The 22,008-nt window shown below is 47.3% G+C and overlaps 1 protein-coding gene across 2 annotated transcripts; it reads left to right on the top strand.

Moving 5' to 3' along the window:
- The first annotated feature begins 872 nt into the window (after positions 1-872).
- LOC101162579 (calpain-2 catalytic subunit) lies at positions 873-21,291 on the top strand. 2 transcript variants are annotated; one of them, XM_023953540.2, is made up of 21 exons: positions 873-1,237; positions 3,204-3,273; positions 5,781-5,899; positions 6,012-6,145; positions 6,386-6,554; positions 6,641-6,724; positions 6,798-6,883; positions 8,121-8,186; positions 8,264-8,424; positions 8,495-8,664; positions 8,738-8,749; positions 9,161-9,372; positions 9,473-9,509; positions 12,245-12,310; positions 12,381-12,438; positions 12,512-12,576; positions 14,820-14,888; positions 14,966-15,044; positions 18,642-18,758; positions 19,942-20,000; positions 21,164-21,291. In XM_023953540.2, exons 1-21 carry the CDS (start codon positions 1,001-1,003, stop codon positions 21,185-21,187), a joined length of 2,094 nt encoding a protein of 697 aa, XP_023809308.1. In that variant the 5' UTR covers positions 873-1,000; the 3' UTR covers positions 21,188-21,291. The 2 variants fall into 2 exon arrangements, with proteins under 2 accessions (XP_023809308.1, XP_078805465.1); XM_078949339.1 differs by lacking the exon at positions 873-1,237 and adding an exon at positions 2,959-3,072.
- Positions 21,292-22,008: the final 717 nt, after the last annotated feature.

Below are 22,008 nucleotides of genomic sequence, written 5' to 3'. Positions count from 1 at the left end.
AGATTTTCACTAAAGTTGTTGTTTCTGTGGAGAATTTACTGTTAGAGAACAGAATATGTTATTCTGGGAATTGATGATGATTATTATGGGATGATGATCATTATTGGGTGATTATTATTATGGGATGTTGATTATTATTGGATGATGATCATTATTGGGTGATTATTATTATGGGATGTTGATTATTATTGGATGATGATTATTATTGGATGATGATTATTATGGGATGTTGATCATTATTGGATGATGATTATTATGGGATGTTGATCATTTTCTGAATAATCCAGAATCTTTGGATCTCCTGCCATGAACTCACGCGTGTCGTTTCCTGAGCCGTTTGCATGCAGACATTTGGAGATCCACCAGGAAATGGTTCTGCTCACAGAGGACAGGTTCAGACGGGTCCAGGTGTAAACCCACCCGTCCCACAGGATTAATAAAGTGGATCTTGAATCCTGAGTCATGTCTGACCTTCATCTCTGATGAAGAACTTTCTTCATGAAGCGACTGAGAACTGAGTCCAGCAGGAAGCTCGGTTCATGATCCGGATCAGAACCCTTGGAACTGATGTTTTGGATCTGATGGAACCTGACTGACGGGTCCTGCTTGGTCTCCTGTTAGTCTGCACAGAACCAGAACATGGACCGGCTCATCACTGGTAGAAAGCATGGCGGTGGTGGTACGATGATGTGGGTTTGTTCTCTCCATGAGTCCATCAGTGGAACATGTGGACCTCAAACGGGGCAGAACAGAACCAGACTGGTGTCAAGGAGAAGAACCGAGGAGCTCCAGAAGGAGCAAGGAGGTCCAAACACTTCCGGTTTAATACGTAGTCTGTAAAAGTTCGGAAACTCGACATGAATGCAGTTCCGTTGTGCCGGTTCGGGATCGGCGGAGGCTGCCGGAGGGCGGAGTCGCTCCTCCCTCCGAGTTGTGGGCGGAGGTCCGGGTTCAGAGCGCAGCAGCTTCCTGACAGCACCAGACCTCCAGCAGCAGAACCATGTCCGGCGTCGCCTCCACCCTGGCCAAGAAGCGGGCCCTGGCCGCCGGCTTCGGAACCAACGCCAACGCGGTTCCGTATCTGAACCAGAACTTCGAGGCGCTGCGCGCGCAGAGCCTGTCCTCCGGCCAGCTGTTCTGCGACCCGGCCTTTCCCGCCGCGCCCGAATCTCTGGGCTTCAACGAGTTGGGCCGCAGCTCCGCCAAGACCCGCGGAGTCACCTGGAAGCGGCCCAAGGTAAGAACCGAACCGAGCTCAGCCAAGTTTTTGACGTGGAAGGGGCGTGGTCGCAACCCCTCCCTGCGTCCGCTTCAGCGGCTTTCGGAACTCTGTCGGTTCGGAACTCTCCAGAACCGCGAAGCTTGCAATGCAGCTCTGCAGGTTCGGCCTAGATTCGGTTCTGAAATCTTCCTCCAGAGTCCAGAAAGAAGTTTCCGGTTTTCAGAGGATCGTTTCCAAACTTTTTCTGGAGGTTCTTCTTCTTTACCGGGACCTCATTAAGGTCCGAGGTCGGTGGACCTGTCGGTTCCGTCATAGAGTTCTGCTGTCTGAAGATCCAAAGGAGGGTCTGTTTTTTCCAGCAGAGTGGAGCTCTGTTGTCTCAACAAGCTTTGTCTGACAGAGGGTTCACTCTGAGCAGATCCGGCTGTCTGGACCGGACCCTGATCCAAAGACGACCTGAGTGGACCGTACCCCCCCCCCCCCCCCCCCCAAGCAATTGATGGTTCAATTCCCCTGGATGCTGAGTCAGGTCTGGGGGGAGCGTGGTGTCAGACACTCCCCCACCCTGCCACACAGATGGTATTCCCTTTGTTCTCAGACTGTGGTTCTGATCAGCTGCTGGAAGTCCTTCGGTCCAAACCCGGTCAAACGTAGCTGATCTCTGGTCTGGTTCCTGGGTCATCAATGGAAACGGGTCATCGCTAAATGTGAACCCGCCGCAGGCGATGCAGAACCGGACGAACCTGCCTGCAGAAGAACGTGTGTGGTTCCTTCTGCCGGTTCTGGTCAACCGGAGCTCCTAGAACCTCTTCTGTTCACCAACCGTCCAGAAAAAGCTGGAATGCAGTTCTGATTAATAATAATGATGGATTGAATTTATCTGAGCTTTTCCAGACGCTCAAAGCGCCTTCATTGTGTCCATTACTCATTCAGACTTGGTGACGGTCAGAGGGACCATCACCAAGGGACCGTAGGCGTGGCTGCCAGTTCATGCCTACGGTCCCTCTGACCGTCACCGGCATCAGTCATGCTGGGAGGCGGTAGCGTTAAGGGTCTTGGCTAACGGCCCTCACTGGGTGATGTTAATTGCTCGCCATTGATATGGTAATTGCCCCCAGTACCATTGTTTGATTGTTGGAATCAAACCCTGGATTCCTGCGTGGCAGCCCTTCACCTTACCAACCGAGCTACCCAGCCGCATCAACTTTATCACATTCATGATTGGGTCGTTTCAACAATCAAAGAATACACAACACACGACACCTTACAGCAGTCACACAACTTACAACAACCCTAACCACATAGGGGCTGCTGCCGTCTTTACTGGGGGGTGGATTTGTGTTTTCTGCGCCGTCATTCATGCTAACGTGGATTTCAGGAATGACGGCTACGTTTAGCTCGAACACATGCAGACGTTAGAATGTAAAGATTCATAACCTCCAGCACAGATGATTGCTGCACAGCGCTGAAGGCACCTATGATGACTTTGTTTACACCTGCATTTGCTACCAGAGAATAAAACATTATAGAGCAGTGCATTCTGGGTAAGCGTTGTCATTTAGAAAGGTCAGACAAGGAAGTTCTGTCTGGCCTCTCTGTGGGTTCATGTTTTGAAAATAGATGGTTTCAGATCCGGCTGAAGCTGTTCAGAAAAATCTCCAAAGTCATCTACTCACACCTGTTTACCTGGATCAGGTGTGTCCAGCCAATCAGAAGGTGCCAGATCTGGTTATATTGGAAAACGAGCAGGAATGCAGACCTTCCCTGGGGGAGAAATCGGGGGCCAGACAACGATTTTGAGTTTGCTGACTTCATCACAGATCTTTCTGTCTGAAATCCAAAACTCAAAGGTTTCACTCGTGTTTTCTTTTGGTGTTTTTGTTGGGCTTTGACATTCATCTGTGTGGTGTGATTGGTGATTGGTGTAGAGTGTTGGACAAATGAAACTGATTGATTGATGTGACTCATTGTCGTTGATCAGGAGCTGGTCTCAAACCCAGAGTTCATCTTGGGCGGAGCCACCAGAACGGATATCTGCCAGGGAGCTCTGGGTAAGTTTGTCTTTGCTCTTCCTCCCAGCTGTTAGCCAAACTCAGGTGTTAGCTGTGGGCTCATGTCGGTTAGAACGTTTGAATGGAATTTGACTTAAACTCAGCATGGAAATGGGGCAAAGATAGGAGCGTGCCACCTTAATTAAGGCGGACGTGTGTGTTTCTGTGGTTGGAGGGCGGGGCAGCAGAAGCCGGAGCTGTGAGTCACGGTTGTTTGTCTGAACACCCTTCTTCCTGTTGAAGACCTAACGAGAAGCAGATGAATGTGGATCAGATGAGTTAGTGGGCGCCGCCATGCTGAGCTCTGATTGGCTGACAGAAGGGAGTGAGACAGGAAGACATCTGTAGCATTTGTTTAAGGGCGAGACGCATTGAGTTAAACATGGGAGAGAGAAAAGCATGCCATTCAGGACACACCCACCCACCCGCACACTCAGACACACACACAGACTTGGTCATGCGTGTGTGTTGTGGTGATGACTCAGCCTGCAGGATCGCTCCTTGTGTAACTGAAAAGAGAAAAAAAAACTCAAAGAGGAGATTTGTTTCCACACTTGCCCCTGGGCGGGGCAAACTAACGTGACAGTTTTACCCACGGGTCTAGCCGTGTCAATCAAAAACATGCGTCTGAAATTGCATTATTTGAGCTCCAATCAAACCAAAAGACAACAATAAACGTGGTTCTATCTGACTCCTAAACATGGGGGCTGATGGGAAATCCTGACTCTGAATCCGGGGGGGTTTGAGGAACTGCACTCGCTACTTCCTGGTTTGTGTCTGTGTGTGACTATATGAGTGTGTAACTGTTGTGTGTGAGTTTGTATGTGTGTGTTTTTGTTCCTGTCTGTGTGTGTTATATGTGTGTGCTAGTGACTGCATGGGTGTGTGCATTTGTGTACTTGTGATTGTATGGATGTGTGTGTGTTAGAATGTTACTGTCTTTGTGATTTGTGTGCATTTGCATGTGTGTGTGTGTTGTGTGTTGTGTTTTCCTGTGTTGTGTTGTGTGCTCCATGGGCTTCATCAGGGGGGGTATTCCAGAAGGCCCGTTTAAACTCCCCTGACTTTAACCCTGAACTCTGGCTGAAATCCGCCTGAACTTGTTTACTCTGGGTATGTCGGTTCCTAAAGACCGGATATGAGTTGGCGTAATTACGCTCGACTTGGTAACCCTGGGTTAATGCACGTGCACAGCAGGTACATACAGACATTCTCAATGGATCGCAGATTTCTGGAGTCACCATGGAAACGCGTGGAGAAAAAAAAAGAAAGCGGGACACTTGAGACGGAGTCTGAGATTTTAATGACGGTGTATGAAGATTATACGTCCATCAAAAAAGTAACACGGCTGCATCATCAGCAAAAAGAGTTTCTGCTTGGAGAAAAAAAACGGACAAAGTTTCTGATCTTGATCCATTTTCCTTGTGGCGCATATATATATATATATATATATATATATATATAAACTTAAATAAATCTCTTCTATTAGTAACAAATTTAGTTTTTAAATTTTAGTTAAATTTATTCAACCTAATTTCTTACGTCTATAAAACTCAATAATTGTTTATACAACTCATTTTTACGTATTTATCTAACTAAATGTCACATTACTGTATTAATCTTTTTTCCATCTTAATTACTTATATTTCTTGAACTCTCATATGTCTAAGTTTGAGCCGGCAGATATACTCATTTTTATAACGATAAAAAGGACGGGGGGAAAATGAACGGAGTGCAAAAATTCATTAAAAAACATCCCAACATTGTCATTACAACACACAGTTGCAGGGGTTCCACATAAACTCATCATCTTCTCCTTCACTCTCACTCATGGTGCAGAGACGTAAGCATGGTAGCACAAAATAACTCGGCAAAACACAGTAAAACAGCTAAAACAGTGAAACAACTAAACACATTTGGTCAAAAAGCCACACTTAAACCCAAATCCGTCCAGACAGGCAAAGGGAATGGTATCCCACAATTCCTAGCAGCACCAAAGTTACACCTACTTAATTGAATTAATTTGAATGAAAGGAAAATAACTGTCTGATAACTACATTTTATTTTTAAGGTGACCTAAAAAATGTTTTATCTTAACTGAATCAAATAATGAAGTTAGATCAAAGTATAAAGTTTATCTTTCCAACATCCATATGTGGTCTTATCATCCTCTCATGGTGGAAAAAGTATTATCTGAGCTTCTTCATCCACTAAATCATCTTCAAATGGACACGCCATGCTGCTTCACCTCTCTGAAAACAAACTAACCTTCAACTAAACCTGCTCCAGACCAGGTTATGTTCAGAGCATGAGTTGCTATGGCAACTTGACATACCCTGAAACATACCTCCATTTCTGGAACCTAAAGCTGAGGTTATCAACTTCCTTAGCCTCAAAATTACCATGGGAGCTAGCAGAACCTGCTTCCTGGAAGACCCCCAAGCTCACCTGTTCCTCCCCTGGTGCTGCCATGTGGGCGGGGTTTCTGACGACTCTTACCTGCTCAGGTGACTGCTGGCTGCTGGCCGCCATCGCCTCGCTGACGCTGAACGAGTTCGTGATGGCACGCGTGGTTCCTATGGACCAGGGCTTTGGAAAAGACTACGCCGGCATCTTCCACTTCCAGGTAGGGGCTGATCTGTGTGAGGAGGGGGCCGGTCCAGGTTGGGGGCGGAGCCTGCGTTTGCTTCTCAGGTGTGATGACATCACCGCTGCATCCCTTGTCCATGTCGTTGCAGTTCTGGCAGTTTGGGGAGTGGGTGGACGTGGTCATCGACGACCGTCTGCCGGTCCGAGAGGGCAAGCTGATGTTTGTGCACTCTGCAGAGGGGAGGGAGTTCTGGAGCGCCCTGCTGGAGAAGGCCTATGCCAAGTAAGAGCGGGGGCGGGGCAGGATGACGCGGGGGGCGGGGCAGGATGACGCGGGGGGCGGGGCAGCAACCAGCGTGGGCGTGAACTCTAATTGTTCCTGTGGATCCTGGGCGTTCTAAAGCTTCTTGTTGTTTTCAAATTGGATGTAAAGAAACTGAAGGAACCAGTCGGTCCGGTTCCTAATCGTGGTCCAGAACAGCTGGTGAAGCTCTCAAACGGGCCTGAACTGTCCTGTGTGCAGAGTGAACGGCTGCTATGAGGCGCTGTCCGGTGGTTCCACCACTGAAGGCTTCGAGGATTTCACCGGCGGCATCGCTGAGAACTTTGACCTGAGGGAACCGCCGTCCAACCTGTTCCAGATCCTCAAGAAAGCGCTGGAGGCCGGAGCTCTGCTGGGCTGCTCCATCGATGTGAGTTCTGCCTCCGGGCCGCTCTGGACTTCCCTCAGAACTCTTGTGGAGCTCTGGACTTAAATCTTGTGTGCGGGTTTCTGCAGATCACCAGCGCCGCCGACTCTGAGGCGGTGACTCGTCAGAAGCTGGTGAAAGGCCACGCCTACTCGTTGACCGGTGCGACTGAGGTGACCCAGCCTCCTGCGGGTGTGAGGAGCTGAAGCGCCGGCGTTTGAAGCTCACTCTATGCTCCGCCTACAGGTGACCTATCGCGGCCGTCAGGAGAAGCTGGTGAGGATGAGGAACCCCTGGGGTCAGGTGGAGTGGACCGGAGCCTGGAGCGACGGGTAACCCAGCATGACACACTGAACCCCAAAAACCAGATCTGAAAAAACCAAACCCTGAGGTTGTTACCATGGTGATGCTTCCCCTGCTGGAGGAACCGTGAGCATCTGTGGGTTTGTTCTGGGGAGGGGCTCTGAGGCGGGATGCTGGACTGAAGTGGACCTCCGCCCCCCCTGCTCACAGGCTGCTGGTTTACGGCGACATTCAGTCCAGAACCTGGATGTCTTTGGAACCCAACTGCAATGTTTGTTTAGGTAAAACGTGTTCACTGCTGCAGCCAGCGGACGGCCGTGCACGTGGCTGTGCACGTGGCTGTGCATGCAGCCATGCCCCAATATAACACAGAAAATCTTCTTATGAAAGATTTTTTCTAACGGGAAGGGGGGTGGCGTTCTATGAGCTGCTGATATTTATCATCCTTTTACTAAACTACTGTTGGTGGAGGAAGAGGAGGAAGGCTAGAGAAGTAGAGAGATGAAGGAGCTCCTGTGAGTTCAGATGGACAGAGGAGAAGACTGATAGAAGCAGCTTGTAGATCATAGTGGATGGAAAAAACAGAGGAGGAGTTTGATAAGAAGGTTCTGGAGGTGAAGAAAGGGTGATGAAGAGGAGAAGGAGAAACCCTGGAGGGAGCTGGATGAGGAGATCCAGGATATGTAGAGGAGGGAGTGATGATTGGAGAGCAAGTGATGAAGACGTTTTGTGCTCCGACAGGAACGAGGAAGAACGGGGGTGGAGGACTTTCTGAAAGAACTTCATGATGTTTGTTCCATAAAAAATAGAGGAGCAAAGGGAGACAGGAGTGGAGGGAGGAGATCAGGAGGTTCAGGCGCTGTCATCTGAAGGAGATCAGAGACTGAAAAGTGGAAAATGCAGAGATCAGGAGGTTCTTCCAGATGATTGGACAGAGAGACTGAGAGGAAGGAACTTGGTGTTTCATCTGGAATGAAGAAGTTCAGGAGTTTAGGACGGAGCTGAAAAAGGTCAAGCGAAGGACGGATGAGTATGACAGGCTCAGACAGGAACCACTGTGGATCATGATGTTTGCAGATGACACTGTGATCTGTAGTGAGAGCAGGAAGCAGGTGGAAGCAGATCCAGAGAGGTGGAGGTTTGCTCTGAAACACGAAGAACTGTCCTCCTGGATCTATAATTCCAGACTAGAAGCATGTCTGACAGGATCAGGAGGTCTGCTCCAGAGTTTAGTTCTAAGGTTCCTCATCTGTTCTCATTTTGAAGGTCGTCAGAGTGGAACGACGTGCAGGGAGACTGTCCACACGCCAACGCTGAGGATGGCGAGTTTTGGTAGGAGTAGCTGCAGCAGATTCTGGTCCTCAAGCGAAGTCGTCCAAACGAGAGCGCCCCCTTTCTGTTCTCTGCAGGATGTCCTTCAACGAATTTCTGCGCAACTATTCCCGCGTGGAGGTGTGCACGCTCACGCCCGACACAATTGACGACGAGTCCATTAAACATTGGAGCGTCAGCAAGTTTGACGGCACCTGGAGGCGGGGCTCCACGGCCGGGGGCTGTCGGAACCACCCCTGTGTGTACCCTCTGCAGTAATGCCACTACCGCGTTGAGGAGGTTCCGCTGACGTTCCTTATGCCTCGCAGACACGTTCTGGACCAACCCGCAGTTTGTCATCAAGCTGGATGAGGAGGATGATGACCCCGATGACGGTGAGGTGGGCTGCAGCTTTGTGGTCGGTCTGATCCAGAAGAACCGCAGGAATCTGAGGAAACAGGGCGAGGACATGCACACTATTGGCTTTGCCATCTATGAGGTGAGGAGGATTCTGTTTGAGATCGGTTGGACCAGACGCAGAACTGAACTCCTCTTCGTCTGTTTGCTTTCAGCTTCCAGAGCAGGTGAGTCCAAAAGCAGCGCCGAAGGCTTTTCCATCTCAGGACACACCCACAAAGACTATCTTACCTATAAACACAGCAGATGGGCAGGTGACCAGCAGGATCTGTCAGGGTCCAAACTGACTGAATCTGGTTCCAACTGGGGACTCTGGTTTGGTGACACGGTCAAACAGCAAACCTTCTACAGAGCAAATCCAAAAATGTAGGAGAATTGATGTTTAGGGCAACATGAGCCGTACATCTATGTGCCCATAACCAGGACTGCCCCCCTCTGACATTTAGAAACTGCTGCTAAAGATCTGGACTTGACGGGGCAGCAGCTGAATGCGTTTGAAGCAGCGCAGTCACTGAAGAACTTCCTTTATGGCAGGTTCTCTGTATGAAATCACTGAGGTTCTGACTGTTTCCCTGCAGTACCACGGCCAGAGAGAAGTCCACTTGGACAAGAACTTTTTCCTGACCCATGCTCAGAAAGCCAGGTCAGAAACGTTCATCAACCTGCGAGAGGTGAGCACCCGCTTCAAGCTCCCACCTGGAGAATACCTCATCGTACCGTCCACCTTCGACCCACACCTGAATGCAGACTTCTGCATCCGCGTCTTCTCCGAGAAGCAGGCCGAAACCCTGTAAGAGCTGAGAGTGTGTGTGTGTGTGTGCGTGCGTGTCTGAAACACACAATGTTAGCAGCTAAAAGGGTAACATTTGTGCGGTTTTCTTTTCCGGTAGGCCCTGTGATGATCCCGTCAGCGCTGAGCTCAGTAACGTAAGGACCACTGAAGATTGTGTGTTAGCATGTGACCAGCATATCAATGCAAAAAAGATTCAAAGTATCTGTAGTTACTAACTGACTTCCTGGTTCTTTTGTTTTCAGACACAAGTTCTGTTTAAACATACTTAACTTGTTTCGACGGACACGTTCCTCTTCGTCGGAGTCGTCATCTGGTGGCTGTGCTTGATGTACATAAAAACAGTTGATTGTCACTGAGGTGGAGTCACCGGTCAGACTTTGGCTGCTGGAAGAGCAGGAAGGCCCTTCATCCCGGTTCATGGCTGCGTGGGCTCGCTTTCAGATCTGCGGTGTCTGTTTTCCCTGTCCATGATATGGTTTTCCCGCTTGCAGTGGTCTGTTATTGCTGATTTCATGAACCGGGATGAGGGGCCTCCCTGCTGTCTCACACCTGGAGCAACATCCTCCAGCAGCGAACGGGCAGCATAAGGCGGAGTCGCCTGTCAAAGTCTAAACAAAAACTCCGCCTCAGTGACAATCAACCGTTTTTATGTACACAACCACCCGATGACAACTCTGACAAAGACGCAACGCGTCCGTCAAAACATGTCAAATATTTTAAAACATGCCCTGTGTTTGAAAACAAAAGAACCAAGAAGTCAGATATGACAAGCGTGTTCGTGCTAGTAGGTGTCTTAGCATGTGGCCAGCGTGTTAGCATGTGACCAGCGTGTTAGCATGTGACCAGCGTGTTAGCATGTGACCAGCGTGTTAGCATGTGACCAGCAGGTTAGAATGTGACCAGCAGGTTAGGATGTGACCAGCGTGTTAGCACGTGTCCAGCGTGTTAACACGTGACCAGCATGTTACCATGTGACCAGCATGTTAGAATGTCACCAGCGTGTGAGCATGTTACCAGCGTGTTAGCATGTGACCAGCGTGTTAGCATGTGACCAGCGTGTTAGCATGTGACCAGCGTGTTAGAATGTGACCAGCAGGTTAGGATGTGACCAGCGTGTTAGCATGTGTCCAGCGTGTTAGCATGTGTCCAGCGTGTTAGCACGTGACCAGCATGTTAGAATTTCACCAGCGTGTTAGCATGTTACCAGCATGTTAGCATGTTACCAGCGTGTTAGCATGTGACCAGCGTGTTAGCACATGACCAGCAGGTTACCATGTGACCAGCGTGTTAGCATGTGACCAGCTTGTTAGCATGTGAACAGCGTGTTAGCATGTGTCCAGCGTGTTAGCATGTGTCCAGCGTGTTAGCATGTGACCAGCATGTTACCATGTGACCAGCGTGTTAGCATGTGACCAGCAGGTTACCATGTGACCAGCGTGTTAGCATGTGACCAGCATGTTAGCATGTGACCTGCGTGTTAGCATGTGTCCAGCGTGTTAGCATGTGTCCAGCGTGTTAGCATGTGACCAGCAGGTTACCATGTGACCAGCATGTTACCATGTGACCAGCGTGTTAGCATGTGACCAGCGTGTTAGCATGTTACCAGCGTGTTAGCATGTGACCAGCATGTTAGCATGTGTCCAGTGTGTTAGCACGTGACCAGCATGTTACCATGTGACCAGCATGTTAGAATATCACCAGCGTGTTAGCATGTGTCCAGCGTGTTAGCATGTTACCAACGTGTTAGCATGTTACCAGCGTGTTAGCATGTGACCAGCGTGTTAGCACGTGACCAGCAGGTTACCATGTGACCATCGTGTTAGCATGTGACCAGCGTGTTAGCATGTGACCAGCGTGTTAGCATGTGTCCGGCGTGTTAGCATGTGTCCGGCGTGTTAGCATGTGTCCAGCGTGTTAGCATGTGACCAGCGTGTTACCATGTGACCAGCGTGTTAGCATGTGACCAGCAGGTTACCATGTGACCAGCATGTTACCATGTGACCAGCGTGTTAGCATGTGACCAGCATGTTAGCATGTAACCAGCATGTTAGCATGTGTCCAGCGTGTTAGCATGTGTCCAGCGTGTTAGCATGTGTCCAGCGTGTTAGCATGTGTCCAGCGTGTTAGCATGTGACCAGCATGTTACCATGTGACCAGTGCATTAGCATGTGATCAGCGTGTTAGCATGTGACCAGCGTGTTAGCATGTGTCCAGCGTGTTAGCATGTGACCAGTGCATTAGCATGTGATCAGCATGTTAGCATGTGACCAGCATGTTAGCATGTGACCAGCGTGTTAGCATGTGTCCAGCGTGTTAGCATGTGTCCAGCGTGTTAGCATGTGACCAGCGTGTTAGCATGTGTCCAGCGCGTTAACATGTTACCAGCGCATTAGCATGTGATCAGTGCATTAGCATGTGACCAGCATGTTGGCAGGCGGCTGCTGGGTTTGCTGTAGCTCAGAGGTGGGCACTGAGGGCCGTAGTCCTGCATGTTTTCCAGCATACCCTGCTCTGGCATGTTCTGATTGGCTGGACACACCTGAACCAGGTAATCAGCCATGAGTAGGGCAAGATTATTGGCTGGACACACCTGAACCAGGTAATCAGCCATGAGTAGGGCAAGAGTATCTGGAAATCATGCAGACACACCGGCCCTCGAGGCCTGGAATTGCCCACCCCTGCTGTAGCTCCTTTCAAGGGTTCCTGATGGAGCTCTCACCTCTGTTTGTTCTTCCATCTACTATTGATTCTTGTCCTTCATGTTTCTGCGTGTTGTGTTTAAAAGCTAACACGCCGGTCATGTGTTTTATCAGTTTTCATGGGTTGTTTGATCAAAAGTCCATGTTCTTTTTGGCCGTCCTACATCCAGGACGCGGTGTCCGACGCAGAGGTGGACTCTGGATTCAGGAACCTGTTCATGAAACTTGCTGGAAATGTAAGTCTTTGTTTTGGCGCCTGGACCAACCAGACTTTTCAGAGTTCTGATTGGCTGCTGTCTTTCTCAGGACATGGAGATCTCTGCGGTGGAACTGAAAACCATCATGAACAAGATTGTCTCCAAACGTGAGCTGCAGCCTTAGCAGGTGACAGAAGGACGATGGCGTCAAATCTGACTTCTTGTTTTGGGTTTTTACAGGAACTGACATTAAGACAGACGGGTTTAGCATGGAGACCTGCAGGATCATGGTCAACCTCATGGACGTATCCTTCCGTCATGGCTTACAAACCTCCATCCACGTGTTAGGTAGGAACGTTGGGTCATGAATGAGAGCCTTAAGCTCCTCCCCGTTAATCTTTGTCTTTTCTTAAAAAAATCGTTGTTATCAAGATCGTCGTTTTGCTCCGTCAGCATGAAGACCATTGATTTAAAAGCAGTGCTCACATGTTAGCGTTGTCACTCACGTGTTGGCGTTGGTGCTCACGTATAAGCCTTGTTGCTCACGTGTTAGTGTTGTTGCTCAAGTGTTAGCGTTATTGCTCACGTGTTAGCGTTGTTGCTCACGTGTTAGCGTTGGTGCTCACGTGTTAGCGTTGGTGCTCACGTGTTAGCGTTGGTGCTCACGTGTTAGCGTTGTTGCTCAAGTATAAGCCGTGTTGCTCACGTGTTAGTGTTGTTGCTCAAGTGTTAGCGTTGTTGCTCACGTGTTAGCGTTGGTTCTCATGTGTTAGAGTTGTTGCTCACGTGTTAGCGTTGGTGCTCACGTGTTAGCGTTGGTGCTCACGTGTTAGCGTTGTTGCTCACGTATAAGCCTTGTTGCTCACGTGTTAGTGTTGTTGCTCAAGTGTTAGCGTTGTTGCTCACGTGTTAGCGTTGGTTCTCATGTGTTAGAGTTGTTGCTCACGTGTTAGCGTTGTTGCTCACGTATAAGCCTTGTTGCTCACGTGTTAGTGTTGTTGCTCAAGTGTTAGCGTTGTTGCTCACGTGTTAGCGTTGGTTCTCATGTGTTAGAGTTGTTGCTCACGTGTTAGCGTTGTTGCTCACGTATAAGCCTTGTTGCTCACGTGTTAGTGTTGTTGCTCAAGTGTTAGCGTTGTTGCTCACGTGTTAGCGTTGGTTCTCATGTGTTAGAGTTGTTGCTCACGTGTTAGCGCTGTTGCTCATGTGTTAGCGCTGTTGCTCACGTGTTAGCGCTGTTGCTCATGTGTTAGCGCTGTTGCTCACGTGTTAGCGCTGTTGCTCACATGTTAGCGTTGTTGCTAACACGTGAGCAACAGGTATACGCAACAGGTATACGCTTATACGCTAACACGTATAAGCCTTGTTGCTCACGTGTTAGTGTTGTTGCTCAAGTGTTAGCGTTGTTGCTCACGTGTTAGCGTTGGTTCTCATGTGTTAGAGTTGTTGCTCACGTGTTAGCGCTGTTGCTCATGTGTTAGCGCTGTTGCTCACGTGTTAGCGTTGGTGCTCACGTGTTAGCGTTGTTGCTCACGTATAAGCCTTGTTGCTCACGTGTTAGTGTTGTTGCTCAAGTGTTAGCGTTGTTGCTCACGTGTTAGCGTTGGTTCTCATGTGTTAGAGTTGTTGCTCACGTGTTAGCGTTGTTGCTCACGTATAAGCCTTGTTGCTCACGTGTTAGTGTTGTTGCTCAAGTGTTAGCGTTGTTGCTCACGTGTTAGCGTTGTTGCTCACGTATAAGCCTTGTTGCTCACGTGTTAGTGTTGTTGCTCAAGTGTTAGCGTTGTTGCTCACGTGTTAGCGTTGGTTCTCATGTGTTAGAGTTGTTGCTCACGTGTTAGCGCTGTTGCTCATGTGTTAGCGCTGTTGCTCACGTGTTAGCGCTGTTGCTCATGTGTTAGCGCTGTTGCTCACGTGTTAGCGCTGTTGCTCACATGTTAGCGTTGTTGCTAACACGTGAGCAACAGCGCTAACACGTGAGCAACAGGTATACGCAACAGGTATACGCTTATACGCTAACACGTATAAGCCTTGTTGCTCACGTGTTAGTGTTGTTGCTCAAGTGTTAGCGTTGTTGCTCACGTGTTAGCGTTGGTTCTCATGTGTTAGAGTTGTTGCTCACGTGTTAGCGCTGTTGCTCATGTGTTAGCGCTGTTGCTCACGTGTTAGCGTTGGTGCTCACGTGTTAGCGTTGGTGCTCACGTGTTAGTGTTCACCTGTTAGCGTTGGTGCTCACGTGTTAGCGTTGGTTCTCATGTGTTAGCGTTGGTGCTCACGTGTTAGTGCTCACCCGTTAGCGTTGGTGCGCACGTGTTAGCGTTGGTGCTCACGTGTTAGTGTTCACCTGTTAGCGTTGGTGCTCACCTGTTAGCGTTGGTGCTCACGTGTTAGCGTTGGTTCTCATGTGTTAGCGTTGGTGCTCACGTGTTAGTGCTCACCTGTTAGCGTTGGTGCGCACGTGTTAGCGTTGGTGCTCACGTGTTGGCGTCGGAGCTCCATAGCAGTGCCTCCCCTCTGGCGGCGTGAAAGTGTTCTTAACCTGCAGCAGGACAGCGGGAACGGAAAGCTGGGTCTCGGAGAGTTCGCCACTTTGTGGAAGAAAGTCCAGAACTACCTGGTAGGTGGAACGCGGTTTGAAGGTGGCGGTGGTCCTGGTTCAGAGCTCAATGTGGTTCCTGGGTTCTGTGCCAACAGAACATCTACAAGAAGAGTGACCTGGACAACACCGGGACCATGAGCACTCCTGAGATGAGGCTGGCCTTCAAAGATGCAGGTGAGAACCTCCTCTACAGGTTAGATAACTAGGAGGAGAACACAGTCATGTGACACCTGTCTGGTCATGTGACCAGCGTGTGTGTGCTGTGCTGCAGCGGCATCAGGGCTGTCTCTGTGACCCCTCACTCCTGTGGCTCCGCCCACACTGAACAGCCAGCTGCTGTATTCCTGCTGATCAAGACAGGCTCTTAAGGCAGAAGTAGGCTCCGCCTCCTCGAGTTACACGCTCACGCCTGCAGTTTGTTGTTCCATCTGGCCCTGCAGCGCAACGTCTGCAAACGATGTTATTTATTTATTTATTTAAGCTTTATTTAATAGGGACAGTGCACATTAATGAACATCTATCGAACAATGATAGCTGTAAACATGCTGGATTATAGCAATGATGCTAATTTGCATCCATAGTCCCTAGGCAGGAAACATAAAACAGGACAAAACAAAAGACAGAGTCACAGATACAATAAGAACACAAGAAAGTGGTACATTATGAAAGTTAAAAGTCAGTGGCTACAGGACTGGTTTGCTTTCAGCCACTGCTTGAGCTGTGTTTTGAAGGTCTGTAATGTTTGACACTCCCTGATGTACAGTGGAAGACTGTTCCAGAGTTTACTGGCCTTTACAGAAAGAGCGTTTTGTCCAAAGGCTGTTTTTCTGTATGGAACCTCACAGTCCCCCCGAGACGAGGCCCTAGTCCTGAGAGCGCTGTGAGCCCTTTTTTTTTTTTAAAGTCAGACAGGGGAGGCGGAGCAAGTCCATGTAACACCTTGTACATCAAACAAGCGAATTTAAAAATGTTTAAATTCTCAAAGCTTAACAACTTATACTTTTTCAAGATATTACAGACATGGAATGACATTGGTTTTCTATCCAAGACCTTAAGGGATTTTTTATAAAGTGATTCTGTGGTTTTGCTCGCATTTACACCCGCCAAGGACCAACATGTAATACAGTATTCAATATGTGATAGAATCATTGAATGCAGAAACATTCTAGCAGCTCCAAGTGTTATGAATGGTCGTATTTGTTTAAAGTTATTCAAATTGAATTTTACTGTATTCGATATTTTTTTATATGGCTCTTGAAGCTCAGAGTTGAATCAAGTGTCACACCAAGATACTTAAATTTAGATACAATTTCTAGTTCCCGTCCTTCCAAAAATATACCTGAATGCTTGATGTCCACTGGTTGCTTAGTGAACATCATACAAACAGTTTTAGTTGTATTTAACAGTAAGCAAGATTTAGAAAGCCATTCATTTACAGGAACCAGAGCTGAGGTAAGAACAGAGGCTGCTTCTTGAATATTTTTTGCGCTAGTCAATTCATTTCGTTGTGGGCGGAGTCTGTGGTTCGTTTTTATCTGCTGACTCATGGAGGAGTCACAGCTGGGCTGGCGTACATTGGCAGACTGACGGGTGGTGCTCACATCCATCAGGTCATCAGTAACCTCCACCTTCTGGAGAACAGAATCGTAAACTCACTGATGGCAGGTTGAGGGGCTGAAACCCTGCACAGGTGTGTTTCTGCTCAGCCAGGCACACCTGCGCAGGTGTGTCCGACTGGTCAGGAAGGAGGAGGGTGGAGGGAACTACATCCGCAGAGCTTTAGGTGGGGAATGCTTTCCTTATTTCCCGTGGAAATGAGGATCAGTGAGGGAATTTATCTGGTTCTGAGAGAAGCGTGGAACCGGCTGATTATTGTTCTCAACGTTTCTGTAGGAGCTTCCCAGAGAACCGTCTTCACTCCAGAGTTACTGAGGACTGAAAGCTAGAACATTTCTGATCTTCATCTTTGTTTCCTAACCTTCATCCTCTCTGTCTTCCCCTCTAATCTCCACGGTTTCTCTTCTTCTGCCTTCAGATGACTAATGAAGCGGTAGGTCCTGCTTTAGCTCTTCTGTCATCAGTAAGGACTGTTAGCTGTGACTGCTCTGTACTTCTGATTTCATGTCACGTTTCTTTTATGTTTTTTTTTTCTTTGAAAGGAAAACAGTTGAATTCAGTCAGAAAATCTTCTTTGTGTTCAAATCAAATCAAATCAAATACAACTTTATTTATAAAATAGCGCTTCGAGCTGCACTTTGTGCAGCTCGAAGCGCTTTAACACTAAAAACAGTAAACACACAACATTACAATAAAAACCCCAACCCACCCTTCACCCTTCCCACTCCCCTCCAATAAAGCACATGACCCATGGCTCCCACGTACAATGAAATATGACTATGTAACTGTAAAAAATAAACAAACAAACAAACATGGCTTGGCTCTGCTGCGAGGAAACAGTATCTGGGAATCCTTTCATACCAGGAGCCAGCCCGGCCACCGGAACATCGCCACAGCGCCCACCCAGACCGGGACAACACTGGGGTCCCCCTCACAGCCAAAAGCTGTAAAATTAGACCCCAGCCGCCCCAGCAAGGGCAACAACTGCAGCAACAACCGCTGACCAAGCCGGCAAGCCCTGGAGGAAAAGATCCCCTCAAGAAACACTGGGGCTAAAATCATAAGATGCTAAAATTAAAAACATAAAAAAGAAAGAAAAAGAAAAAAACATAAAATTGAGAATAAGATGCGTAAAATTAAAATAAATACATAAAATAGCCTATACTAAAACTAATAGAATAAATTAGCAGTTAAAATCAACTAAAAGCTAAATTAAAAAGGTGGGTCTTGAGCCTCTTCTTAAAAACCTCTACTGTCTCTGCGGCCCTGAGGCTCTCCGGCAGTCTGTTCCACAGGCGAGGACCATAATGGCAGAACGAAGCCTCACCATAAGTTTTGGTCCTCACCTTGGGAACAACTAAGAGGCCAGCACCGGAGGACCTCAAGGTCCGCGAGGGCTCATATTTTAAAAGAATATCATTTAAATAAGAAGGCCCAAGACCATAAAAACATTTATAAACCATTAAAAGAATCTTAAAATCAATCCTGAAACGCACAGGGAGCCAATGCAGCGATTATAAAACCGGTGTAATATGTTCCCGCCCTCTGGTCCTCGTCAGAACTCGTGCCGCTGAGTTCTGTAGAAGTTGTAAGTTTGAAATAGACTTTTTGGGTAAACCAGAGAGCAGGGCATTACAGTAATCTAAACGACTGAAAATAAAAGCATGCATTAGCATTTCTGTGCTGGCAAGAGAGAGGAACGGGCGACTCTGGCAATGTTTTTGAGATGGTAAAATCCTGTCTTAACGACATTTTTAATGTGTGGGATAAAATTCAGCTCAGAGTCAAAAAGTACGCCCAGGTTTCTCACACATTGAGAAGGTTTAAAATTATGAAGATGTGGTAAAATCATCTCTCTCTTGTCTTCAGAACCGATGATTAAAACTTCAGTTTTGTCCTGGTTGAGCTGTAAGAAATGTTCTGCCATCCACAGCTTTATATCTAAAATGCAGTTTAAAAGAGTGTTGACAGGTTCAAGGTCATCAGGAGACACGGCGGCGTAAAGCTGTGTGTCATCAGCATAGCTGTGAAAGTCAACGCCGTGTCTCCTGATGACATCCCCAAGAGGCAACATATATGTTAACAATGTCCAACTGAACCTTCTGCGGTTCCAATGTTCAGGGTCCACCTCTAACCGCTGCCGTCTTCCTGCAGGCTTCACCCTCAACAACACCATCTACCAGCTGCTGGTGGCGCGATACTCCGACCCGGACATGACCATCGACTTCGATAACTTTGTGGCCTGCCTGATGAAGCTGGAGATGATGTTCAGTAAGTCATGGTGCATCTTTGAAATGAGAAAAATCCTGTTTCACCCGGTTGTTGTGGAGGCAGGGGTCAGGAGGGAGAGTGACACCCCAACTGGGAGCTCCCACTGAGTCCAGTCTCTTTGAAAAGAAGGTTTATGCAGCAACATGAGACTGAAGGACGGCTTGACGGTTCAGGAACTTCAAGCCTCGGAGTCGAGACGCTGTCCAAAAGTCCGTCCATCAACTATTTCTGCAAAAACATGCAGACCTGGACCTGGACTGTTGAGATCAACGAAGACCATGAAGACTTTAACCCTTTAGCTATCTTAGATGACCCCCCCTCTTCCACTGACGTGTTCTCCCTACCAGGACAAAGGTGGATAAAGGTGGAAAGATTTCATGTAATCCATGGACACCAGTGAAGATCACAAATCATTGAAGAAAAAAGGTTCAGAGCACTGTCTAGTGGGTCTAGATGACCCCACTGTCTAGTGGGTCTAGATGACCCACCTCCCAATGTTAAAGTGCCTAGGATAGAACTAGGGTTATAACAGTACTTAGTTACACTGGTCTGGATCCAAAATGTAACCGAGTTACTCTGACGTAAAAGTAAAGCAGAAGTATTTTATTGCAAAATCAAAGTTACTTCTGATCAGTTTTCCAAATTCACATCAAATGAGGAAAAGTTCTTTCATTTTCAGAACAAAAGTATTTTATTCACACACACAGAGCTTTGGTTCTGGTCCGAGTTGGAGCTGGGTTCCTCTGATGGTCCTCTTTGGTTCTCAGGTCTGAAATCTCATCCAAAGTCTGGTTTGGACCAAAAAGAGAAAACGGGTCCACTGCTCACACCAGTGCGACCCGGATCCTTTTCTCTGAAAATTCTGTGAAATTTTCAGTTTCTCAGTTTATAAGAAGCCCTGAAGTTTGAACGTTAGCGATTGAGGAACAGGTCATTATCTCCATGTTCTGTTTTTTTAAATCTTCTCTGAAGAACCTCAGTTTAAAGTCCCTTTGAGGTACCTGCACATCTGTTCACCTGCACACCTGTGCACCTCCCACCTCTACTTTTTCTGCATCAAGCTGTCATGGTTTGATGTGTTGACCTGAACCAGCTGACCTGGCCTTCTCTTGTTCAGACTCCGCCTTCTCTGTAGAAGTTCTCTAAGTGAGCCTGTGGGTCACCTGCCTGTGTTTCTCCTCAGGGGTCTTTAAGAAACTGGACTCTAAGGGCAGTGGGTCCATCGAGTTGGACCTGTTCCAGGTGAGGACCATGATGATGATGTTATTATTATTATATGATTCAATTATTATGAATCTAATTGACTTTACCTCTATTACAAAACAGGAAGCAACCATAATCTCATTAGATGCTGAAAAAGCATTTGATGGGGTAAATTGGAGGTTTCTGCTCGCTGCTATAGAAAAATATGGGTTTGGTCCACCATTCATTAATTGGATTCAAATCCTGTATCACAATCCAAGTGCCTCTGTGAGAACCAATGAACAAACCTGTGACAAGTTTGTCCTCCACCAGACAGGGGTGTCCATTGTCCCCCTTTCTCTTTACTTTATTCATTGAACCTTTAGCGGCAGCTATAAGACAAAATAAAGACGTAGAAGGAATTAAAACAAAACACATCCATCATAAAATTAGTCTGTATGCAGATGATGTATTACTCCAGAATAGTGTCAGTTATTGACACATTTTCATCTCTGAGTACTTCATTAGCTGGACTAAATCAGTGCTATTATCACTTAATTGTTATGTAGAGCCAACTTTAAACATACCTCTAAAATCAGGAAAGATAAAATACTTAGGTGTCACTTTCCCCTCCAGTCTATCAGATTTAGTTAAATTATGTCCCATTGCTTACCAATATTCAGGATAATCTAAGGCGATGGGTTAACCTACATCACTCACAGGCAGAATAGCTTCAGTTAAAATGAAAACATTACCCAAAATCAACTACTTAGAAAATCAGCAGCTGAAATCCTTAATAAGTGTAAAGTTTTCTCCGAGTTAGATAAACTTGAGACTCTGATACAGTGAATACATTTCTGAATCTAACGTCAGACAAAGATCTGTCTAAAATAAATAGATTTATACGTAACATTGGAAACCAAGTTACATAGCAAACAAAGAAGTGGGATTCAGACGTGGGGATCACTACAGACGACTCTTTTTGGTTAGGGAAACACTTTTAGACTAACCAAAGGTCCTAATCTACAGCTGATTCCGTTTCAAACTCTTCATAGGACTCTCTACAACGGACAAAGCATGTTCAGGAATAATGAGAATAGAAAATGGAACAGCAATTCCCCGGATCACTGTCTGTACACTGTAGTTCTGCACATCAGGAGGCAGAAAAACAGATTAGGATGATGTTGATGATGATTCTCCGTCTCTGTTTGCTCTTCCTGCAGTGGTTGAACTTCTCCATGATCTGAACAGTTCCTGTGCTCCTGAAGCTCCGCCTCCTTGCACGCTAAGCTATTGTGTTTTTTACCAAACACCTAAACAACTGTCGAGTCAATAAATGTATTCACACCCATCGCTGTCTGAGTCATCAATCGGGTTCTCTGTGCCATCAGCTTGTAACAGTCGGGGGGGGCCTTTCTTTTGGGACTTTGAGGTGTCCCTTAATGATGAGGTCATCAGTTTCTGTAGCAAGCATCTGTGTCCGACTCCCCACAGGTGACCTCAGGTTCCTGTCTGTCCTGCGATGCATACATGCGTTAAACCTTTACATGTGTTAAAGCAGATTGTAAAAATGTGGATTTAACCCTTGTGCTATCTTAGATGACCCCCCCCCCTTCCATTGACATGTTCTCCCTACCATGACAAAGGTGGATAAAGGTGGAAAGATTTCATGTAATCCATGGACACCAGTGAAGATCACAAATCTTTGAAGAAAAAAGGTTCAGAGCACTGTCTAGTGGGTCTAGATGACCCACTCCCAATGTTAAAGTGCCTAGGATAGAACAAGGGTTACAGTTAGATTCAGATTCAATATTTACATCAAAAACATTTTTGAAAGCTGCTGAACAGGTATGTCTGACCTCACCTGAAGCATAAGCTGCAGTCTTCCTCACTGTAGACAGAGCCACGCCCACTTTGTTCTGTTGGCTGTGGCGCCTGGAGCTAACTGCTTTAGCACACCTCATGCTAGATCACATGACATGATTGTATCTCCCAGAATCCTCCACCTGTTCTCAGGTTGAATAAGTCCATAAATAACCAGATGATTGTTGATCTCTTTCAATCTCCG

Source organism: Oryzias latipes, chromosome 1 (genome assembly GCF_053564925.1).
Source record: "Oryzias latipes strain Hd-rR chromosome 1, Olatipes_Hd-rR_3.1".
NCBI classification, from domain to species: Eukaryota; Metazoa; Chordata; class Actinopteri; order Beloniformes; family Adrianichthyidae; genus Oryzias; species Oryzias latipes.
This window is presented reverse-complemented; position numbering and strand designations above follow the sequence as displayed.